This window comes from Hippopotamus amphibius, chromosome 7 (genome assembly GCF_030028045.1).
Source record: "Hippopotamus amphibius kiboko isolate mHipAmp2 chromosome 7, mHipAmp2.hap2, whole genome shotgun sequence".
NCBI classification, from domain to species: domain Eukaryota; kingdom Metazoa; phylum Chordata; class Mammalia; order Artiodactyla; family Hippopotamidae; genus Hippopotamus; species Hippopotamus amphibius.
In genome coordinates, this window is record NC_080192.1 from 85,715,814 (window position 1) to 85,741,597 (window position 25,784).

The window sequence follows — 25,784 nt, forward strand, 5'->3', positions numbered from 1 at the left end:
ACCAACAGTGCAAGAGTGTTCCCTTTTCTCCACACCCTCTCCAGCATTTACTCTTTGTAGATTTTCTGATGATGCCCATTCTCACTGGTGTGAGGTGATATACCTCATTGTAGTTTTGATTTGCATTTCTCTAGTAATTAGTGCTGTTGAGCAGCTTTTCATGTGCTTCTTGGCCATCTGTATGCCTTCTTTGGAGAAATGCCTATTTAGGTCTTCCGCCCATTTTTTGATTGGGTTGTTTGTTTTTTTGATATTGAGCTGGATGAACTGTTTATATATTTTGGAGATTAATCCTTTGTCTGTTGATTCGTTTGCAAATATTTTCTCTCATTCTGAGCGTTGTCTTTTTGTCTTACTTATAGTTTCCTTTGCTGTGCAGAAGCTCTGAAGTTTCATTAGGTCCCACTTATTTATTTTTGTTTTTATTTCCATTATTCTAGGGGGTGGACCAAAAAAGATCTTGCTGTTATTTACGTCAAAGAGTGTTCTTCCTATGCTTTCCTCTAGGAGGTTTATAGTGTCTGGCCTTACATGTAGGTCTTTAATCCATTTGGAGTTTAGTTTTGTGTATGGTGTTAGGAAGTGTTCTAATTGCATTCCGTTACAAGTAGCTGTCCAGTTTTCCCAGCACCACTTATTGAAGAGGCTGCCTTTTCACCATTGTGTATCCTTGCCTCCTTTGTCATAGATTAGTTGACTGTAGTTTATCTCTGGGCTTTCTATCCTGTTCCATTGATCTGTATTTCTGTTTTTGTGCCAGTACCATACTGTCTTGATCACTGTAGCCTTGTAATATAGCCTGAAGTCGGGAAGCCTGATTCCACCAACTCTGTCTTTCCTTCTCAAGATTGCTTTGGCTATTCGGGGTCTTTTGCATTTCCATACAAATTGTAAAATATCTTGTTCTAGTTCTGTGAAAAATGCCATTGGTAATTTGATAGGGATTGCATTGAATCTGTAGATTGCTTTGGGTAGTATAATCATTTTCACAACGTTGATTCTTCTAATCCAAGAACATGGTATGTCCCTCCACCTGTTTGTGTCTTCTTTGATTTCTTTCATTAGTGTCTTATAGTTTTCTGAGTACAGGTCTTTTACCTCCTCGGTTAGGTTTATTCCTAGGTATTTTATTCTTTTTGTTGCAATGGTGAATGGGATTGTTTCCATAATTTCTCTTTCTGATCTTTCATTGTTAGTGTATAGAAATGCAAGAGATTTCTGTGTGTTAATTTTGTATCCTGCAACTTTACCGAATTCATTGATGAGCTCAAGTAGTTTTCTGGTGGCATCTTTAGGATTTTCTATGTATAATATCATGTCATCTGCGAACAGTGACAGTTTTGCTTCTTCTTTTCCAATTTGGATTCCTTTTATTTCTTTTTCTTCTCTGATTGCTGTGGCAAGGACTTCCAAAACTATGCTGAATAGTAGTGGCAAAAGTGGACATCCTTGTCTTGTTCCTGATCTTAGAGGGAATGACCCAAGTAACCTTTTTTAAAATTTTTATTGGAGTATATTTGATTTACAATGTTGTGTTAATTTCAGGTGTACAACAAAATGAACCAGTTATACATATAGATATATCCTCTATTTTTTAGATTATTTTCCCATATAGACCATTACAGAGTACTGAGAAGAGTTCCCTGTGCTATATAGTAGGTCCCTATTAGTTATCTATTTTACATAGTATCTATTTACATAGTATTGTATATATGACTTATATAAACTTGTATTCTTATTTATTTAAACTCTTTGAGAAATTCTCCATTGTTATTTATCATTCTTTCATTTGTTTCTGTAGCATCAATTCTTATTAGGCTATTCCTCTACAATAGAAATGAATACTGTAAACTTTGCTAGCTTTTCCATGGCTTGAGTTAGATTTTTTAATAAACTTATAGACCTGGAGTTTACATTGGTGTGTGGTGTGAGGGTCCCAAAAAGGAGCAGATCAGTCTGACTGTATATATTTTCAAATATACACAGCCCCACCCCCGGAAAGTCAGTTTGGCAATATTATCTGGTGGAGTAGTTATTTTTAAGGTTAACCAGTCAAGTTACATATTGTTTTGCAAGACTGGACCTCAATTTGTCCAGATACGGGTCTTGATTTACACTTCAGTATTTCCTACAGCAATATTTCCTGGCCTTATGCCTTCCACATAGTAAACAGTCCATAAACATTTGTTAATTTGAACTGATTCAAGGACAACAAAAAAATAGAGCTAGCAGCACAGAGCTGTTATTTAAAAGAATAATCCAGGGACTTCCCTGGTGGTCCAGTGGCTAAGACTCCACGCTCCCAGTGCAGGGGGCCCAGGTTCAATCCCTGGTCAAGGAACTAGAGCTCGCATGCCACAACTAAGAAGTTTGCATGCCACAACTAAGACCCGACACAGCCAAATAAATAAATAAATATTTTTTTAAATAAATAAAATAAAAGAATAACCCAGAAGCTGAAGGGTGCTGTTTTTAATCATCAGGACACATCCCCAACAGTCAGCCTTTCCCAGCAGAGTGGGATGCCAGCAAAGTTGGGCATGGGCAAGGTTAACAGGGCATGACTTAAGGAGCAGACATACTTGGCTTCAGATCCTGCCTCTACCACTTCCTAGCTGGGGGCCTTGAGAAAACTGAGCTCTCAGTTTCCTCATTTGTAGAAAAGGTACAGAAGATCTCCCGGGGTGGTTGAAAGAAGGGTTAGAAATAATACACTCAGAGCGCCCAGCACCGTGCCTGGCTCTGGGAAGATGCTCAGTGAGTGGTAATGATAACCCTCTTCCTTGCTTCCATCAGGTCCTAGAAAATCTAAGTGCAAAAGGGGGTGCACAGCTATGGGAAAGCTTGAGTATAAAGAAAGAAATATGAAAGGTATCCAACAACCACTCCCTCTCACCTCCATCTCCTCCCTCCACACACAGACATGCGAGAGTTCCAGCCCCAACTATCTGTGCTGGGGCTGTTTTATCAAACCTAAGAATAGACTGTTGCCAAGCTACCTAAATTCTGTTTATCTGCGTCAGATTTTTATCGATCTAGTTATCTAACACTAAAAAGCTGAGTGCTTCCCAACTCATTCTAACACACACACACAGCAGTCTGTGAAAAGAGCGGGTTTTGCACAGGGCTTGAAGCATAGTGCCTTTTCTATGAGATTTCCAAGAGCAGCAACTTCCCCTTCCCAGGTTGCAAAATCACTAACACAGGATTCATTCCAAGAAACCAAGGCAGACTCAGCACCAGGACATTAGCAGGCTAAAGGGGAAAATCTGTACCATCATCTTAATGGACACCAGAAAGGTGTTTGACCCAATTCAACACCCATCCTGATTCTCTTAAAAGAGAGACATAAAACCCTGTTAGTATTGGAAATATAGAAGGAGACTCCTTTAATACTATAAATGTATTAGAAACCAAAGGAAGCATGAAGAACAATGGTGAAATCTTAAAGGCACTGCTATTTAAATTAGGTTCAGATCAAGAATGAGCTGTATCTGGGCTTGTTCTAGAAGTTCTGGTCAATGTGCTGAAATAAGAATAAAAAGAAAAATTTATCATTACCCTCAGATGATATGATGTTAATAGAAGACTTGTTAAAACAAGAAATATCAGGTTTGGGACTTCCCTGGTGGCTCAGTGGTTGAGAATCCACCTGCCAATGCAGGGGACACAGGTTCCATCCCTGGTCCGGGAAGATCCCACATGCCACAGAGCTACTAAGCCCATGCACCACAACTCCTGAGCCTGCACTCTAGAGCCCATGAGCCACAACTACTGAGCCCAGGACTGCAACTACTGAAGCCCACGTGCTCAAGGGGCCATGATCTGCAACAAGAAAAACCACTGCACTGAGAAGCCCACATACCACAGTGAAAACCCAACGCAGCCAAAAATATAAAATTCAAAATATATATATATATGAGAAACATCATTGGATTATATGTGATGTGATATGAAATTTATATAAATATGTAAGGTCATAAAAAAGAAATATCAGGCAAAAGAATCTTAACTGCATAATTATCTATTAAAAACAATGGAGTAGAACTACACATGTTATTGAGGAAAAGTGTCCCAGTATAGTATCAAGTAGAAGAAACAGGCTACAAAAGAGTATTATAATATGATTTAATTTAAATATATATTTATATACTTATGTCGAATACATATATATATTAAATATATATATAAAGAAAAGTCTGGAAGGAAATTCACCAAAATACATTTAGAGATTATATTTCTGGCCTGTGGGGTTCCATATTCCAAATTCTTATTTTCTATACTTTTTCATATTTTTTGAATGATTTATAATAAGCATATTTATATGATGGAAAAAAATAATAAATCTCCTTCACCCACAAACACATGTTCATTGGACATGTATTGCAAAACTCATTTCAAGATCATTAGAATGAGCTGTTTTTCTCCTAAAGTGATTAGTGTTTGTGACCTAAGGCCACTTCCCAACTCACCCTAACCTCCCTGAAAAACCAGATCAGTCTGTTCTGCCTGGTCCCTTCCCCTCTGAAGGAGAGCCCCAGATCCATGAGTTCCAGAAAGGCCCAGTCCTGGGCCTGATTCCCCAGGTGACTATGGCCCCTGGTGTCAGCACCTACACATAGTCCTAGCCCCATTCTAGCTATCTGCAAAGAATTCCCACCCCTCTAAGGCTGCCCACCTTGCCCAAAGTGGAGAGGGCTCTTCCTTGCAGTCATCCAGAAGTCTTTGCCTCCTCAGTAGGTAGATTTGGAAATCATTCTGGCAATCTCAAGCCTCCATATACCAGGCTTCTTTGCCCTCCTTCTGGGCTGAAGGCCATGGGCAGAACATGCCAGGTCCAGTAACTGCATCTCAGGTTTCTTGGAGGCATCAAATGTTCCTCACCTGTGCCCCAGCCCTGTATGTGAGATAGCTGGTTGGGTCCATTCTGCTACCTCATTCCTATTGGCCACAATTTTGTGTCTGAACCTTGCATCTGCCATTGGCTTCCTCATCATACACAGACATATTGCCTGGCACAGACTGTTACTATATGTGGTGCATCAGTCCTCTTCCCGAGTCTCCACACTGCACCCTGGAGGCTGTAAATGCCTGCTAGGAAGACGATTGGATTTGCCAACTTGTGTCATAATCTAGCAGCCCTTCCCTTGAGCCTCTTCTACCTCATACTTGTCCCACACTCCACCAGGTTTCCTCCTGGTCCAGAACCTGCCATGCCATCAGAGGTGGTCAGGCCAGCTCTATAAGGCTGGACATCCTCACCCCAGCCTGGAACATACCCTTCAAATTGCTACAGCATTGGAGTGAATGACCAAGTCCCAGGGTGACTCAGTAGACAGACATCAAGACTGGTGTTGATTATCTTGGGATTTTAAAAAAGATTGGCATAGTCAACCCTCATCTCTCCAGAACCAGCTCCCTATCAGTCTGAACCAGGAAATAACATACAAATGCCTTCAGATAGATTGGCTTTTAACCCGGTTAACTTTATAGTCATTTCTATAGTCTAATCAAATATATCTTGCTTATCTGATTTCTAACTCCATAACATTTGAGGAAAAGCAAAATAGAAAAAGGGAAAGCAGCAACTACAAGGCAAGCATCAGGAAGGTGATAACGGGATAATGATCACATGTAAGAGCTGGAAAAATGTGAAACCTCACAAAGAAGAAGCAAGAAGCCCTATGCATCTGATATTACCACAGAGCACAATAATGGATGTTTGTAACATAACTCCTAGCCACACACAAACATGAGTCACATTCAGCATGCTCCCCAAGGATGCCTAGGTGTTTGCAAAGAACTCCCAGACTTCTGAAGGCTGCCTACCTGCCCAAATTTCAGGACTCCTCTTTGCAGTGCATTCATCAGGAGCTTTTACACAACCACACTACACAAGCAACATGGGTCAATTCTCATCATTCAGATGGAAGTTCTCAGTAACTGACTCAAATGTATTTTTACTGTTGATACATTTATATACTAATACATTTAAAGCACATACAGTGTTGTTTTGCTGTGTATGTGCAAGTTTCTAGAACTAGCCCATGGAGGGGAAAGAAAGATGAACCAATGAACTGTTCATGACTGAAGTTTTCTGGTTAACTTCACTTTCTTCTTCTGTACAATGGAGTATATAATACCTGCCTGAAGTACTTCAAAAGATTACTGTAAAGATAGGATGTGTATGTGAAAGTTCTATCTATGAAAAGGAATAAGGAGTGTGTTCTACTGTAGTAGTTTCTCGTATCAGGATTGAGTATCAGGATTGAGTCACAGATTAAAATATGAGAGGAAGAAAAATTACAACTACATAGTACTCAAAGTTAGAGATTAGGTATATCTGGCAGACAGATAACTGGTTTAGAATTGGCACTGCTGGAAGGGGACTTCATTAGCAATATGCAGTTCTCTGGAAAATAGTGACACCTACTGTACCCTTCTTGGTACTGCAAGTGATCTGGACCACTGGAAGCCTTCAAACTTCAGTCATGACTTGTGTATAATTTTAGTCAGGCACAAGATATCACTGCAAAAATAAAAATTTTTCATAGCAGCACTATTTACAATAGCCAAGACATGGAAGCAACCCAAGTGTCCATCAGCAAATGAATGGATAAAGAAGATGTGGTATATACATATATTGTGGTGTGTATGTATGTGTGTGTGTGTATGTATGCATGCATATACATATATATATAAAATATTATTCAGCCATAAAAAAGAATGAAATAATGGCATTTGCAACAACATGGATGGACCTAGAGATGATCCTATTAAGTGAAGCAAGTTATACAGATAAAGACAAATATCATATGATATCACTTATACGTGGAATCTAAAAAATGATATAAATGAACTTATTTGCAAAATGTAAACAGACTCACAGAAATAGAAAACAAACTAATGGTTACCAAAGGTGATAGTGGGTGGGGAGGGATAAATTAGGAATTTTGGATTAACATATACACACTACTATATATAAAATAGATAAAAAACAAGGACCTACTGTATAGCACAGGGAACCATATTCAATATTTTGTAACAACCTATAATGGAAAAGAATCCAAAAAATATATATACATATATGTATATGTATAACTGAATCACTTTGCTGTACACCTAAAACTAACACAACATTGTAAATTATACTTCAATTTTTTAATTATTTAAAAATGTTAAATGGCCATATAGTATTTTCCTTGGAAAAATCACAATTTTCTTCCATTTAAAAGTAACTCCTATTATTTTTCATTCATGTGTAATGCATATTAATTGTAGAAAATTTAAAGAAAAAAATAAAGATATTTATTTTCCAATGATGTCCAATAACAACATTATCAACACTTAATACTTCATTTAGAGCCACTGCCACCACCACCATCATTATTCTTTCCTCATTCTTCTTCTTCTTTCCTTTTTTCTCCTTCTTCCCCTCCCTAACTCCAAAAAAAATAGTAAATCAAAAGTAAAATCTCTCATCAGATAACCACCGCCAACTTGGTGTGTATTATTCCACACATTTTTGTGATGACAGAAGTACATATCTATTGGGTTGGCCAAAAAGTTTGTTTGGGTTTTTTCCATTACATCTTACAGAAAAACCCAAACAAACTTTTTGGCCAACCCAATATTACAAACAATAATGGACTAAACTGGTTGTCATTGATCTCCAACCAAAGACCACCAGAAACACAGCTGTAGTTGGGTTTATCACTCTACAGCGAGGAAGACTGCACAACACAGGGAACTTTGGGGTGTTTCAGAAAGAGGCTGTTAGGATGAACTAACATCACTCATGCTTGTGCTAGGTGGCTTGCAGGAGGGTTTAAGGAAGCAAGGCTTTGCTCTAGATTGGGTGTTGCCAGGAAGCAGAGTAATTCTATGTTTGGGTACCTTAATAAATCTCACCCAGAAGGAGAGATGACTAGTGCCAGACTACAGCTGGTAAAGAATAAGTAAAGAAGTAGCAGTCAATTCTATTAGCAGGGACAGGTAGATGCTTAGTCATATTTGTGGTTTGAACAATGTTCCAGTTTTTTCTGTATGCAGACACGATTACCGAATAGTCTTTTTTTTGTTGCAATCCATCACACTGCCGAGTGGCCTTAATTGATGTTGGTGCTCTATGAAACAGGAGAACTCCAAGTCCCCACAGTGATGTCAGGCCAGCTCATGGCTGTCAGGGGCTGCTCTTCTCTTTCTTATGGCTTTCTCTTTTTTTAACTTAAAAATGTTGTGGATATTTTCTCAAGTCAATATTAGGTCTAATTTAACTGAATTTCTCTTGTTGAATAATTGAGTTTTTCTAATATTTTAGGCATATAATTAATACTAAAATGAAAACCTTTAGAAATACATCTTTGCACACTTATGTCATCATTTCCTAAAAATAATAAATATCCAGAAGTGTAATTATAAAGTCAAATGATACATACATTTTAATGTTTTTAATAGATATTGCCAGAATGCCTTCCATAGAATTTGTACTAATTTCACTTCCAACAATAGGATAGGAGAGCAGGCTTCCCTGGTGGCACAGTGGTTAAGAATCCACCTGCCAATGCAGGGGACACAGGTTCAAGCCCTGGTCTGGGAAGATCCCACATGCTGCGGAGCAACTAAGCCCATGCACCACAACTGCTAAGCCTGCACTCTAGAGCCTGCAAGCCACAACAATTGAGGCCATGTACTGCAACTGCTGAGGTCCATGCATCAAAAGCCCATGATCCACAGCAAGAGAAGCCATCACAATGAGAAGCCCATGCACCCAATGAGGAGTGGCCCCCTCTCACCACAAGTAGAGAAAGCCCACAAGCAGCAACAAAGACCCAACAGAGCCAATAAATAAAAAGATAAATGAAGAAATTTTTTTAAAAAAATAGGATAGGAGAATACCCAATTCCCCCCAAACCCTTGTCAGCACAAAGTATCACCCACCTTTTTTTAAATCTTTGCTAGTTTCATAGACAGAAAAACATCGGGTTTTTTTAAAGTTTTATTATGTAAAATTGAAAACACAAAAATGACCATATAAGGCATACATATGTCTCACTGGACTATTCTACGCTAGACTGTCTCAGTATCTTCAGGAGCCCAATTAGGGGTACAAAGTTTTTGTTGGTATCTCAAGTCTGTTTCTCAAGCTGCCAGTTAAAAAGCAATGTAAGAGGAGATTAGCTCAATATGGCAGAGTAGAAGGACCTGAGTTCACCCCCTTTTTACAAAAACACCAAAATCACAACTAACTGCTGAACAACCATTGACAAAAGACTTTGGAACCTACCAAAAAGATACTCCACATCTAAAGACAAAGAAGAAGCCACAACAAGCTGGTAGGAGGGATTCAATCATGATAAAATCAAATCCCATACCCACAGGGTGGGAAATACACAAACTGGAAAACAATCACATCACAGATGTTATCCCACAGGAGTGAAAGTTCTGAGCCCCATGTCAAGATTCCCATTCTAGGGGTCCGGCAACAGAAGGAGGAGTCACCAGAGAATCTGGCTTTGAAGGCCAATAGGGTTTGATTGCAGGACTTCCTCAGGACTGGGGGAAACAGAAACTCCACTCTTGGAGGATGCACACAAAGTCTCATGCACACCAGCACCGAGAGGTAAAAAGCAGTGACCTCATAAGAGACAGGGCCAGACCTACCTGCTAGTATTGGAGGGTCTCCTGAAAAAATGGGGTTGGCTGTGGCTCACTGGGGGGACAAAGACATGGGCAGCAGCAATTCTGGGAAGTACTCATTGGCGTGAGCCCTCCTAGAGGCCACGATTAGCCCCACCAAACAACCTGTAGGCTCCAGTTCTGGGTCACCTTAGGCCAAACAACCAACAGGGCAGGAATACAGCCCCAGCCATCAGCAGATAAGTGGTTTAAAATCTCCCTGAGAATGGCCCTGCCCACCAGAGGGACAAGATCCAGCTCCACCCACCACTGAGAAGGAGCCAGCCCCTCCCATCAGGAAGCCTGCACAAATCTCTTAGATAGCCTCATCCAACAGAGGGCAGACAGCAGAAGCAAGAATGACAATCCTGCAGCCTGCAGAACAGAAGCCACAATCACAGAAAGTTAGTCAAAATGAGAGGGCAGAGTAATTTGTCCCAGATGAAGGAACAAGATGAAACCCCAGAACAACTAAGTGAAGTGGAACTAGCCAATCTACCAGAAAAACAATTCAGAATAATGATAATGAACATGATCCAAGATCTCAGAAAAAGAATGGAGGCAAGGCTCAAGAAGATGCAAAAAATGTTTAACAAAGACCTAAAGAAAAAACAGAGATGAACAATACAATAACTGAAATGAAAAATATATTAGAAGGAATCAATAGCATAATAAGTGAGCCATACGAACTGATAAGTGAGCTGGAAGACAGAATGGTGGAAATCACTGTTGCAGAACAGAAGAAAGAAAAAAGAAAGAAATGAAATGAAGCCAGTCTAAGAGACCTCTAGGACAACATTAAATGCACCTACATTTGCATTATAGGGATCCCAGAAGGAGAAGAGAGAGAAAAAGGACCTGAGAAAATATTTGAAGAGATAATAGCTGAAAACTTCCCCAACATGGGAAAGAAAACAGTCATCCAAGTCCAGCAAGTGCAGAGAGTCCTAGGCAGGAGAAACCCAAGGAGGAACATGCTGAGACACATAGCAATCAAATTGACAAGAATTAAAGACAAAGAAAAAATATTAAAAGCTACAAGGGAAAAATGACAATAACATACAAGGGAATTCCCATAAGGTTATAAGCTGATTTCTCAGCAGAAATTATGCAGGCCAGAAAGGAGTGGCACAACATATTCAAAGTGGTGAAAGGGAAGAACCTACAACCAAGAATACTCTATCTAGCAAGGCTCTCATTCAGATTTGACAGAGAAATCAAAAGCTTTACAGCTAAGAGAATTCAGCACCACCAGACCAGCTTTGCAACAAATGCTAAAGGAACCTCTCTAGGTGGGAGAGACCAGCAATTTAAAACAACCTTGGACAAACAATCTTTTGATATAGACTGCTATAGCAAAACCTCATGGGAACAGCAAACCCCAAAACTACAATAGATATGCACACAAAAAAGAAAAAGCAACCAAAACACAACACTAAAGATGGTCATCAAACCACAAGAGAAGAGAACAAAAGAGTAAGGGAAGAAAAAAGACCTACAAAAACAAACCCAAAACAATTAACAAAATGGCAATAAGAACACACATATCAATAATTACCTTAAATGGAAATGGATTAAATACTCCAACCAAAAGACACAGACTAGCTGAATGGATACCAAAAAAAGACCTGTATATATGCTGTCTACAAGAGACCCACTTCAGACCTAGGGACACATACAGACTGAGAGTGGGGGGATGGAAAAAGGTATTCCACAGAAATGGAAATCAAAAGAAAACTGGAGTAGCAATACTCATATCAGACAAAATAGACTTTAAAATAAAGACTTATAAGAGACAAAGAAGGACACTACCTAATGATCAAGGGATCAATCCAAGAAGAAGATATAACAATTGTAAATATATATGCACCCCACATAGGAGTACCTCAGTATATAAGGCAAATACTAACAGCCATAAAAGAAGAAATTAATAGTAACACAATAATAATGGGAGACTTTAACACCCCACTTTCATCAATGGACAGATCATCCAGACAGAAAATTAATAAGGCAGCACAGGCCTTAAATGACACATTAGACCAGATGGACTTAATTGACATTTATAGAGCATTCCATCCAAAAGTGTCAGAATACACATTCTTCTCATGTTCACATGGAAAATTCTCCAGGATTGACCACATGCTGGGCCACAAAGCAAAACTCAGTAAATTTTAAAAAACTGAAATCATATCAAGCATCTTTGCTCACCACAACACTATGAGATTAGAAATAAACTACAAGAAAAAAACTGTAAAAAACACAAACATGTGGAGGCTAAACAATATGCTACCAAACAACCAATGGATCGCTGAAGAAATCAAAGAGGAAATCCAAAAATACCTAGAGACAAATGAAAATGAAAGCACAACAATCCAAAACCTATGGGATGCAGCAAAAGCAGTTCTAAGAGGGAAGTTTATAGTAACACAAACTTACCTCCTGAAACAAGAAAAACCTCAAATAAAAAAACTTAACCTTATACCCACAGCAACTAAAGAAAGAAGAACACACAAAACCTATGTTAGTAGAAGGAAAGAAATCGTAAAGATCAGAGCAGAAATAAATGAAATAGAGACAAAGAAAACAATACCAAAAATCACTGAAACAAAAGGTTGGTTCTTTCAAAAGATAAATAAAATCGATAAACCTTTAGCCAGACTTATCAAGAAAAAAGAGGACTCAAATCAATAAAATTAGAAATGAAAATGGAGAAGTTACAATGGACACCCACAGAAATACAAAGGATCGTAAGAGACTACTACAAGCAACTGTATGCCAATAAAATGGACAACCTGGAAGAAATGGACAAATTCTTAGAAAGGTACAATCTCCCAAGACTGAACCAGGAAGAAATAGAAAATATGAACAGACCAATCACAAGTACTGAAATTGAAACTGTGATTTTAAAACTCCCAACAAACAAAAGACCAGGACCAGATGGCTTCACAGGTGAATTCCATCAAACATTTAGAGAATAGTTAACACCTATCCTTCTGAAACTGTTCCAAAAATTGCAGAGGAAGGAAAACTCCCAAACTAATTCTGTGAGGCCACCATCACCCTGATACCAAGACCAGACAAAGATACCACAAAAAAAAAGAAAATTACAGGCCAATATCACTGGTGAACATAGACACAAAAATCCTCAACAAAATACTAGCAATCCAAATCCAACAATACATTAAAAGGATCATACACCATGATCAAGTGGGATTTATCCTGGGGATGCAAGGATTTTTCAATAGCCATAAATCAATCAGTGTGATACACTATATCAACAGATTGAAGAATAAAAACCATCTCAATAGATGCAGAAAAAGCTTTTGACAAAATTCAACACCCATTTATGATAAAAAAAAACTCTCCAGAAATTGGGCATAGAGGAAACATACCTCAACATAATAAAGGCCATATATGACAAACCTACAGCTAACATCATACTCAACAGTGAAAAGCTGAAAGCATTTCCTTTAAGATCAGGAACAAGACAAGGATATCCATTCTTGCCACTTTCCTTCAACATAGTTTTGGAAGTCCTAGCTATGGCAATCAGAGAAGAAAAAGAAATAGGAGGAATCCAAATTGGAAAAGAAGAAGTTAAACTGTCACTGTTTGCAGATGACATACACTATACATAGAAAATCCTAAAGACACTACCAGAAAACTACTGGAGCTCATCAATGAATTCAGTAAAGTTGCAGGCTGTGAAATTAATACACAGAAATCTGTACCATTTCTATACACTAAAAATGAAAGATCAGAAAGAGAAATTCAAGAAACAATCTCATTTACCATCACATCTAAGAGAATAAAATACCTAAGAATAAACCTACCTAAGGAGACAAAGACCTCTACTCCAAAAACTATAAGACACTGATGAATGAAATCAAAGTAGACACAAACAGATGGAAAGATATGCCATGCTCTTGGATTGGAAGAATCAATATTGTCAAAGTGACTATACCACCCAAGGCAATCTACAGATTCGATGCAAGCCCTATCAAATTACCAATGGCTTTTTTCACAGAACTAGAACAAAAAATCTTAAAATTTATATGGAAACACAAAAGACCCCAAAGAGCCAAAGCAATCTTGAGAAAAAAAAACGGAGCTGAAGGAATCAGGCTCTGACGTCAGATTATACTGCAAAGCTATATTCATCAAAACAGTATGGTACTGGCACAAAAACAGATATATAGATCAATGGAACAGGATAGAAAGCCCAGAAATAAGCACCTATGGTCAATTAATCTACAACAGAGGTCGACTTCCTTGGTGCAGTGGTTAAGAACCTGCCTGCCAATGCAGGGCATATGCGCTCGATACCTGGTCCAGGAAAATCCAACATGCCGCAGAGCAACTAAGCCCATGCACCACAACTACTGAGCCTGCACTCTAGAGCCCGTGAGCCACAACTATTGAGGCCACGTGCCGCAACTACTGAACCCCGTGCACCTAGAGCCCATGCTCTGCAACAACAGAAGCCACCACAATGAGAAGCCCACACACCACAACAAAGAATAGCCCCCAACTTGCCAAGACTAGAGAAAGCCCATGCACAGCAATGAAGACTCAATGCAGCCAACAAATAAATAAATACTTTTTAAAAAATCTATGACAAAGGAGGCAAGACTATACAATGGAGGAAAGACAATCTCTTCAATGAATGGTGCTGGGAAAGCTGGACAGCTACATGTAAAAAAAAATAAAATTAGAACACTCTTTAACACCATACACAAAAATAAACTCAAAGTGGATTAAAGACCTGAATGTAAGACTGGACACTATAAAACTCTTAGAGGAAAATAGGCAGAACACTCTCTGACATAAATTGCAGAAAGATGTTTTTTGATCCACTCCCCCTAGAGTAATGGAAATAAAAACAAAAATAAATATGTGGGACCTAATGAAGCGTAAATGCTTCTGCACAGCAAAGGAAACTATAAGTAAGACTAAAAGACAACCCTCAGAATGGGAGAAAATATTTGCAAACGAATCAACAGACAAAGGATTAATCTCCAAAATATATAAACAGTTCATCCAGCTCAATAGCAAAAAAACAAACAACCCAATCAAAAAATGGGCAGAAGACCTAAATAGGCATTTCTCCAAAGAAGACATACAGATGGCCAAGAGGCACATGAAAAGCTGCTCAACATCACTAATTATTAGAGAAATGCAAATCAAAACTACAATGAGGTATCACCTCACACCGGTGAGAATGGGCATCATCAGAAAATCTACAAAGAGTAAATGCTGGAGAGGGTGTGGAGAAAAGGGAACACTCTTGCACTGTTGGTGGGAATGTAAATGGATACAGCCACTATGGAGAACAGTATGGAGGTTCCTTGCAAAACTAAAAATAGAGTTACCATAGGACCCAGCAATCCCACTGCTGGGCATATTCCCAGAGAACACCATAATTCAAAAAGACACATGCACTCCAATGTTCATTGCAGCACTATTTACAATAGCCAGGACATGGAAGCAACCTAAATGTCCATCAACAGATGAATGGATAAAAAAGATGTGGTACGTATATAGAATGGAATATTACTCAGCTGTAAAAAGCAATGAAACTGGGACATTTGTAGAGACATGGATGGACCTAGAGACTGTCATACAGAGTGAAGTGAGTCAGAAAGAGAAAAACAAATATCGTATATTAACACATATATGCAGACTATAGAAAAATGGTACAAATCAACCGGTTTGCAAGGCAGAAATAGAGGCACAGATGTAGAGAACAAACATATGGACACCAAGTGGGGAAAATGGGGAGGTTTGGGGGGGAATTAACTGGGAGATTGGGATACCAAATTGTACACTGTAAATATATGCAGTTTATTGTATGTTAACTATATCTCAATAAAAGTTCTTAAAAAAAAAAAAAAGCTAAAAATAGAGCTACCATATGATCCTACAATCCCACTCCTGGGCATATATCCAGAGAAAACCATGGTCCAAATGGATACATGCACCCCAATGTTCATTGCAGCACTGTTTACAATAGTGAAGACATGGAAATAACCTAAATGTCCATCAACAGATGAATGGATAAAGGTGTGGTACATATATACAATGGAATATTATTTAGCCATTAAAAAGAAGGAAATAATGTCATTTGCAGCAATAAGGATGGACCTAAAGATTGTCATACTGAGTGAAGTCAGTCAGATAAAGACAAAATATTGCATGATATCACATACGCAGAATCTAAAAAAAAATGATACAAATGAACTTATTCACAAAACAGAAACAGACTCACAGACTTAGAGAATAAACTTATAGTTAGCAGAGGGAAAGGATGGGGTGAAGAATAATTAGGGAGCTTGGGATTGACATATACACATTACTATATTTAAAATGGATAACCAACAGGGACCTGCTATATGGCACAGGGAACTCTGCTCAATATTATGTAACAGCCGAAATGGGAAAAGAATTTGAAAAAGAATAGATACATGTATATGCATAATAGAATCACTTTGCTATACACCTGACACTAACACAACATGGTTAATCAATTCCAATATAAAATAAAAAGTTTAAAAAAAAGAGAGATGGAAGAAGAATGAGGGGTCTATGGGTTGCTTGGGATTGGGACATACCTTCACAATCGTGCTTTTTTCAGTGTATTGTTAGATGCTCACTTATCTGCCTCCCCACTGAATTAAGAGCTTCAAAGGGGCAGAGACTGTGCCTTATTTTTTCCAGTTTTTAAAATTGTGGTAAAATCACATAAAACTTACCATCTTAACCATTTTTAAGTGTACAGTTCAGAAGTATTAAATACTTTCATAATATTGTGCAACCATCACCACCATCCATCTCCAGACCTCTTTCCACCTTGTAAAACTAAAACCCTATACGCATTGAACAATAAACCCCATCCCACTCAGCCCCAGCCCCTGGCCACCACCATTATGCTTGCTGTCTCTGTGAATTTGATTACTCTAAGTACCTCATATAAGTGAAATCATACACTATATTTGTGACTGGTTTATTTTGCTTATCATAATGTCCTCAAGGTTCATCCAAGTTATAGCATGTCAGAACTTCCTTCCTTTCTAAGTAGTGTAAGAAACATGTTGTTTTAAACCACTAAGAATATAGGGTTGTATGTTAATATGTCATAACAAAGACTGTCCTGACCAGCACAGCAATAAATACCCAAAAGAATAAGAAATTATCTAGCAACACTTCCAAGGAAAGCTTTGCCATAAACCTTTGTAGCGGTAGCATGTGGACACCTTGGTTTGTCAACTAGGAGCAGGTTCACACTCCCTTCTTTCTAAGGATGTTTACCGGGGAATTACAAGATGATTACAGTACAATGAGCTATAGTACTATGATGAAACCACAAACTGCCAAAACCTAGTAAATCTGAGAGGTGATAGGTTTTGAGTCTGATAAAAAATTAATTTGGCAGATATATATGCGGACATGCTACACTAGGGGGACTGGCTCCTGTAAAAGGTTGGAAGAAAGACCTCCTTCATTTCAGACAACTAGTGGTCATTCAGCTCTACTCTATCTAGTCAATTCCGCTCTCTCAATCTATAGGCCAGTTCATAATGCCTGGACTCAAGCTAGTTTTAGAAATGCTGGTATTGGTTATAGTGTGCATGGATTTTTCTCCACAAACTCATAGGTATAAAAAATACTACTTTATCCCTATAAATCAAATTAACCTGGTTCTGAGCTCCTAGTCACTTCAGGAAGAATATATTCTTATCTCAGTCATCTTGGAGATGGTCATCCATCTCCCTAGAACTAAACATGAATTCAGGGGACTTGTGTGGCTCCCAGCAAAGGGAAGAAGAGCCTCTGGTTCTCTGACCTCTGCTGATAAACTCATCATCCAACCTCACACAAAGGATAGGCAGCTCTATCCTGCTACACCAAAACACCTCCCCATTATCTTCAAGACCATGACTGTCTCCAGCATCCATACCTTTTATCCCACCAGGGCGGGTGACACTTCTGGAGAAGCTGCATGGAAGCAGGACACTGTTCTACATCACTTAAAGGACAAAACAGCCATCTCCATCCCCACCTCAGGGAAGGGCCACTTCTGCCTCCTCATTTCTTATAAAGGAATAGCTTACCTATCACACACAATTAAGTGTATCTTGAAAGGAGAGTGAGGAGAACGTGTGCCAAGTCTTTGCACTTTTGAGCTTGCAGGAGAGAATTCCAGTGAATCCCTCTGCAGCTGATTAGAACGCCTTACCTGACAGAAGTGAAGTGGCCTGAAGCCTGAGCTCTTCCCATGAGTTCTCTTGCTCAGCCTCTGATCAGAGAGGAATGATCAGCCTCCTCTACACGTAACCTTCAGAGAGTCCCTGGAGTGAACCTCAGCCCTGGGAGGACTGTATTCCCAGCCTCCTCAACCCCAAGGATGTGCCCGAAGCTGAGGGCGTGATATTGATCTTTGGATTTAGGGTCAGTTGCTGACTCCCTCTGCATCAACCATGGCTCCAGCTGCAGGTGGTGAAAGCCTTTAGCCTGCGGCTCAGCACTGCCAAGCCTTGGGGGTCCATGAGAGGGGTGTCAGTGGGCAGGTCCCGATTCATCCGTAACCCTAAGCCCTAGGCCCAGTGTGTCTAGGGAAAGCCCAGTCCCATGGACTGGGAACCTTTGGAAAAAAAGAGAGGAAGACAGTTCCTGGCTTGCATTTATTTCTCCAGAGGACCTGTGGCAGCCCTCTGAAACTGACCCCTCATCTGGGCTCTTTCAAGCACCTCTGACTAACATCTTCATGGAGCTAGGTCATCCTCTCTATTGCTTGCCCCTCCCTACCTCAACCAGGCCCTGGTGTTCTACATCAGTCCAGACGGACCTCTCTGGGACCACACCTTCTGGGTGCTGGCCACACAAATTGCCATGTCACAGAGAGGACTGTCCCTGGGCCCCATCAGGAAGAATTTTAAAATTGCAGAAATATTTCTTACTGTTTTTATTGCTAGCTTTTCCTCCAGTTGGTGAAAATGATTCTAAAAATTTCAACCTTGGCTCTACTACAACCAAAAAGGCAAGCTGAATCCCCACACCCTTGAGAGAGGATCTCTATGCAGTTGACCAAGAACAGTCTGTTGTAGCCACGACCACCCCCTTCTGACGGGGCAGAACAGCCAGGAGGGACAAGGCCCAGCAGATACCTAAAGTAGCCCTCTCCTGCCTTCACTTGTGGGGCTACTGGGGAAAGGTAGGGAGCCAGGAGACTCCTGGGAAAAGATGTGAGTCTGTCTCTGGTTGGGTTAGGGCCAGTGGTATGCTGGAATTTGCTTAGTTCATGAGAGCCAACAGTGAGCATCTCTTTCCAGCTCTATTTTCAATACGGTCACGTGGGTAGCAGCAGACCACTGGTTAGGGGTGACAAGATGAGGGTCACGATTTATGGACCAGGGACCAGAACCAAAACCAGAGGGGAACTTAAGAGTGAGGAAAGGCAGGCAAGCTTTAGAGTTTGGAGGTAAACACAAACACAAGCCCCATCCCCAACCCTCTCCCTGGCTGCTTTTATGCACGAAAGTCAATCAGGTCTGTGGTTGCCAGAATCCTCACAATTCTCCCTACAGGAACCCTGCACCCTTCTTCACCTCCCTTATCATCAGATCCTCTCCTATCCCATACGCACACCATCCAAAGATAACGCAATCAGCTATTCACACTATTCCTTGGGAGCTCGTTTCACATTTCCAGGCTATCGCTCACTCTTGGGGCTTGAACTTTCCACAGCCTAAGTTGTTCCTCTCCCCGTTTCATGCCTATTTCCATCCTTCCTCAGTTTTCCTACACGCCTCATCCTTCACTCTTCTCCAACCAGAGCCACTACCGAAGGACCAAATGCCCCAAATCTACTGTGATCTGGTCCCCTCTCCCTGGGAAACTCTTCTCCCCTTTTCACAGAGACCCTAGGTCTCTCTGAAATCTCCCACTTCCCTTCCTTCCTCAAAATGAAACTAACCCATAACCTCAAGAGAGCAGAGTGAGTGAGGATAAACCAAAGAAAACAGAGCCCTCCTCCATTCCCGTACAGAAAGACTAATAAGGTCACCAAGGTCAGACACATCTGACGATTATAAAAACGACAGGCCCTGCCTCCCAAAACCTAGACACTGGCCCCTAAGATCTGAGCAGAGATGACCCAGGACAGGATGTCTGTGTGAGGCAATGACTCTCCTCCCACCAAATGAGGCTGAAAGTGACTGCAAGTGTCATGGTTATCAGATGGTTAAACTATATGATTATGGCATAAAAGCCAATGTTTACAATAACAACCTCTGCTGGTATAGATAGTGCTTTATTGTTTACATGTTCTCATTTAATCCTTGCAGCAACCCTGAGGTAGGTATTATTATCCCCACTTTACAGATGAGTAAGCCATTGTTCCAAGGTTAGATTACTTGCTGAAGATCATACACTTATTAATGGCAAAACCACTGATAATTCAAAACCCAAGGGGACCCTTGAGTAGTTCACAGGCTGCTGCCAAGGAAAGTGGAGCTGAAAACTTCGACTGGGAAATGCTGGACCATTCACTGGTGCTCAAGAGGGTCCCTCACCAGGGATGAATGAGGCACATTCACAAGCCAAGACTGGAACTGAGCAGGAGAAGCCTAGAGCATCTGGGAGTTGTGAAGCAAGAAGAGGTCTTTAAATTTGGTGAGCGTTGACAGTGTCTTCAAATATGTACAGAGCCCACCTTCCAGGAAATGGAGCAACAAGAAGGTATCCAGCCGCTGCCAGTCCAGGTGCAGGTGTGGCAGGGGGGCAGGTAGAGCTGCCCCTGCCTGGCACCACCTCAGCTTGGCCAACGTGTGGTGACCTTAGGGCAGTGGTCCTTTAACATTGTTAAGGCTTGAGAATCTAATAAGAGTCACAAAACCTCCCCCCTCCCCCAGAAAAATACAGACACACATGTACAGACAGCATCTTGCATACAATTTCAGGGAAGCCAAGCCGTGGACCCCAGGTAAACTCCTGCTTTAGAGCAAGGGTGACAACCTGATTAAAGTCGTAACGTCACTGATACAAACTTATCTTTGTGCAGCTTGTATTTCCCATGATTATTCCTTTTGTCATCCTCCAATATTTAGAATGTTGTAAAGTTTTAACAGAAGCCAAGAAAAGGGTTCTAGCCAGAGAAAGAGCAGCTGTGCATGGCAGTGGTGGCAGCCAGGAGGCAAAAACAGAGAAAGATGGAGTCATATGTACCATTGCCTTTCCCACCCAGAAGGTCACTTCAGGAGTTTTTCACTACTCAGCAGAAGGGCTGTGAGAGGTGATGGAGACAGGGCAGTGGTTTTCTCCTTTTAGAAAGGCAAGCCATTCCCTCACTGGCTATAGGGCCTAAAGTCCTGTAGGTACTGCCCTCATTCCAACCTGACCCTCTCAACCTCCCATGAATACACCTGAGCATCAGCCTAGTCATCCATGCACATGTGGCCAGGTCACCGATGAACACCCATGTATTTACACGTGCTCTTTCTTGGAAGAAGGAAAACTGGGATGGGGTAGATCCCAGGGCAGAGACTGCATGTTGCAGTTTGGGGATCATGCACTCCCCACAGAGAATCAGATAAACTGGGAGAACCAGTGAAAGGAATCAGTGCACATTAGCCCCCAAGCACTTCCACGGCTCCTCCTTCTAGCCAGGGCCCAATCAGAAAGAAAAGTTACAGCAATGTCCTGGGCCCTGGCCCCAAACTAATGGGCCCAAGACAGTAGGTTGATGGGGTCACAGGGGTTGAGAGGGCAGGGGCGGGAAAAGTCCTGATTCACTGCGAGAGCAGTTCTGATCTCTCATGGGAATCAGGTAAAGGCCTGGCCCTGAGCCCATCTAGGCCCAAAGAGGGCAGACAGGGAAGTCGAAGTGATCATTCAAAGGCCAAAGAAAACTCAAGAGGCCATGACGATCTTCCACACTCACCGACCCCCAGCGTCCCGACGGTCATTCCATCCAGTGGTCACTCACGCACTAGTGGTTCTCTGCCCAGCCCTAGATGGATGTTTCATCACAAGTGGCTAGAGGAGCCCCAGTTAGCCGCATGTGGGCTGGGCTTGGGCAAGGATCAAGCAGAAAGGGTGGAGGGAAGCCGCCAAAGCCGCTGGCCCTCTTGGCCAGGGCCAGGGGCAGCCGCTCATCTTCGGGAGAGGGAGAGGGAGGGTCCTGGCTGTAACTTGTAGTCCCAGATGGTGGGACCCCCAGGTCCAAGCCCACCTTATCTCTAGCCAGAAGTTCCCTCTGTCGCTGTCGCTGTTGACGCCGACCAATCAGGAGGAGAGTCAGGGATGCTGCGAGAACTCCCAGGAAGAAGCCTGCCAGTCCAGCCCCCACTGTGTGAGCCCGGCTTGGGAAGCGCCGCTGGCTGCCCCAAACCAAGCTGTAAGCAGCTACCACGCGGGCTGCCCCACCCTCCTGACATTCACAGGCATACGCGCCCATGGCCCCTGGGGATATCACCACTTCTAGCCCGTCCCGCCGGGGGGCGAGTTCAGTCACCCCGCTGGGCTGGTGCCACACACAGGATGCCCAGGCTGAGCCTGGGGAACACGGCAAGACGACATGTGCAGCTGTAGCCACAGGAACTTCAAACACCACTGGGTGTTCTGCAGAGACAGCAAAGGCACAAAAGGTGGTGAGGCTACAGGTTGGGGATGATAGAGAGAAATGTGGGGTGATGTGAGCAAGATGAGAAGCGGCCATGGTAAACAAAGCTACAAAGGGGATTCCCAAAGAAAGCAACGCTGCCATAACTTTCAGGATACAAGCTTTAAAGTAGGTCCAAAGGGGATAACTTTCTAGGCCCTTCCCATCCACTCCACCCACATTTCCCTAAACCATACAGACCTCCAGGCTCTTCAGGACACAAAGAAGAGACATCCGCTGACTCTACGTCCTGAACCAGCCTATGAAGAAGACAACACTTGATAAATCCAGTGTTAACATCCCCTCTACCCTCCTCAGTTCTACTGAACATTCACTGTACCTCCCATCATCTCATAAATCAGCTCTAGAATTATCAGTCAACATTCTCTTCATCACTAAAATTTTCCCCAATATCTCTCATACTCATGACATTTGCCCTGTCAAATTCTACACATATTTCTAACTACAGAGAATTTAATTTGCCCTAGGTCTGTCAGAAAGATGTTTGGTGGGGTACTTTAAAAGAAACACAGGAACCTTCCAAGAAGTACAGCTGGTTGTCCACAACCACAACATTTCTCTGGAAATCTTCTCTGTTAAAAGATTTCTCTGTAAAGAGAAAGAGGAAACTTCTTTTCTATCAAAGCTAATCAAAATTCTTTGAGGGTCAGGGAGATGACTTTCTGTTTCATAAAATAGCTCAGCTAAAGATACATCTGTGGTATCACCAGCACTCAGTTGGTACTGAATACAATGGGAATGAAATCACCTAGAGAGTGCATGAAAGTGTAAAGAGAAGGACTGAACCCTGAGGAATATCAACATTCAGAAGCTGGAAGGAAAAGGAACCAGGAAGAGAGACAGACTGGTGAGTGAGGTAGGGAAGAAAACCAGGAGAATGCGGAGTCATAGAAGGCAACGGGACAGTTTTTCACGGAAGGAAGAAGGGAGTGGGCAACAGTGAAAACACTTCTAAGAGCACTTGTAAAATGAAAACTGAGAAGCATATGGCAACATGGAAGTCAACCACATAGTCGGGGCAGGTACAGCAGGGAGGCAGGGACATTGATGAGGACAGACAGATGAGTTAGTAGGGACTGACAGACACACAAGTGACACTAAGAAACACACACACACACAGAGACAGGGCAGCATTAACCCATGAGAAGCAGACACAGACATATGGATGGGCCAGAGCCCAGGGACGTCAGGCAAGGAACCAGTGCAGCCACACTCACCCTCGACGCTCTCCAGCGTGGGCCACACACGCAGCTAGCCGAGTGCTCCAGGCACAGACAGGGTCTCGGGCCAGGATGCACTCTGAGCAGCTCTGCAGACGGTCACAGTTGGTTGTGTTCACTTGTGTCACCTCCGTACGGGAGCCAACCAGGAGCCAGTTCTACAGAAAGGGAGTGAGGAAGAGGAATACGTTGGATCTCCCAGACCTCAGTGTCACAAATTGACTCTGGACTCAGATGTCTCCCCACCAGACTCGCCAAAATCTATAACTCACTTGATAGAATTTCATATTCTCAACTGGCTGTGGCTCTGGGAATAAGGCCAGATCCTCAAGGACGCTGAGCTGGGCACCAATCTGCACTGCTCGGTGGAGGTGTCCATCCTCTAGGAAGCAGGCAAGAGGCAAGACAGAACAACACTATACCTGTGCCTGGGACTCTGATACCTGTGTACGTGGGACCCTCTCTATGGCGATAACCCGTGTGCACTGGATGGGCAGCTTGCGTGGCTATTAAACATACCTGTCCCCAGATAGAGCACATCATACTCTGTCCCTGAGAGGCTGGGCACCCTGTGGGCTACGACTCTGAGATAGGCTGTATCTGTAGTGACCAGCAGGGGGTGGCCATCAGCTGGAAACACTGGCCTGTCCATGAGTGGGTGGTCCCGGATGAAGGTGAGCACACGGTCAGGCAGGAAGAGTGAAGAGCTGAACTGCTGGAGCTTCATGCTGTTGCTGATGCACTAGAGGAAACACAGGATGAGTGACAAAGCTTCCCCGGGGCCAGGAGGTATCTGGGATGCTTAGTTGAGCTCCTGTCCTAATGGGGCAATTCAGGCTTGGCGTGAAGAACTGCCCCGGCCCCCTCACCTCTCCAGGTCTGGGCTGGGGTACGTCATTGTCCATGACAGGTAGTCCCCTGTTGCAGTCGTGTTTCAGCTCTCTGAAGGGACCATTCAGCACTGTCCGAATGTCTTGTAGTTGGAAGGAACAGACAGCAGAGATGGCAGCCCCTTCCCTGGAAGAGTCACAGATTGGAGCCAGATATTTGGAGGGAACTAGGGGAGGGAACTCATCCCCTGTCAAACGAGAGGACCCATGTGAAACGCCCAGGGAGCTATGCAGCCTGCTGCAGGGCAGAGGGAGCAGGGCTCCAGGTAGAGTCCACCCCCTCTGGAGGAGACCGCGCCGACACTACACCGACCCCACGTATCTCCCACACTGTAACTCTCCACGTCAGGACCCCCTCACCACTGGGAGGAAAAGATGCCATAAAAGATGGGCATCCCTGCTCCACGCTCAGGTCGAAGAATGGCCATGTCCTGCAGGACACTGGAGGCCCGGCCATGCTCAGGCCCTGGACACAGCAGGTCTGCCTTCAGAAAAGTCGTCCACCTCTGCTGGAGGGTCTTCCGGCCCCCAAGGTCCCCCTGGGGCGACAAGCACATAGGAAGTTCTCTTTAGAAGACCAACATTAGGGGAGGACTGGGGAGACCAATACAAGTTTCCCCCAGACACAGACAGACAGGGAGACAGATGCACAGAAATGCAAGGACACAGATACAGTGTAACTGAGGAGGACAACGAGGGATGGGGTGGGCAGGGTCACAACAGTGATGGTGACTAAGTTTATTGTGCACTTATAAAATAAAGTACTGCGCCACGCGCTTTACACCAGTTATCTCATTTAGTTCCCAAAACAACATAGACCTGCCCAGAGTCACACAGGCAGTAAGCAGTGTAGCAGGGATTTGAACCCAGGTCTGTCTGTCAACAGTTCCTGCCTTTCACCTCTACACTACAGTGTCACACGGGGTAATAATGGGGTAAAAGAGGCCAGAGCCCTTTCCCCACATCCCTCAAGCTCCCAGAAAAGTAGTCAAGGCCCAGCAAAAAAGGAGACAGAGGAGAGACACAAAGACAGAGACCAGAGGAAAGGCGGACAGAGACAGGAGGACAGGCAGAGCGGAAAACGAGACAGACAGCTGGGACCAGGGCCTCACCGCACACACACGGGCCACCCTCGGGACCTTAATGCGTTCGTATGAATCAAATGCTCGGGAAATCTCCGTAAAGAAGAAGTAGATTTCATCATCTCCATCTTCTTCTCCCCACTCGGCTGGGCTCAAGGCCACGGCTGCAACAAAGGCTGGGGCTGGGGAGACCAGCGGCCTCAGATCCCACAGACATGGCCTGGGGCCACCTGGC

The 25,784-nt window shown here is 42.6% G+C and overlaps 1 protein-coding gene across 3 annotated transcripts in view; it reads right to left on the minus strand.

Moving 5' to 3' along the window:
* Window positions 1–4,840: 4,840 nt before the first annotated feature.
* Window positions 4,841–25,784, minus strand: part of SEMA4F (ssemaphorin 4F) — a 38,399-nt gene continuing 17,455 nt past the window's right edge. For 2 of the 3 annotated variants that reach the window (XM_057743667.1, XM_057743666.1), the window contains 8 exons: window positions 25,580–25,731; window positions 24,828–25,006; window positions 24,447–24,594; window positions 24,097–24,319; window positions 23,850–23,959; window positions 23,575–23,735; window positions 22,538–22,596; window positions 19,977–22,296 (listed from right to left, as the gene is read on the minus strand). In XM_057743667.1, the coding sequence (XP_057599650.1) occupies window positions 21,686–22,296; window positions 22,538–22,596; window positions 23,575–23,735; window positions 23,850–23,959; window positions 24,097–24,319; window positions 24,447–24,594; window positions 24,828–25,006; window positions 25,580–25,731 (1,643 nt within the window). In that variant the 3' untranslated portion in view covers window positions 19,977–21,685. Of the gene's footprint in view, window positions 4,898–19,976; window positions 22,297–22,537; window positions 22,597–23,574; window positions 23,736–23,849; window positions 23,960–24,096; window positions 24,320–24,446; window positions 24,595–24,827; window positions 25,007–25,579; window positions 25,732–25,784 lie in introns of those variants that run through there. The other variant, XM_057743668.1, reaches the window with a different exon arrangement.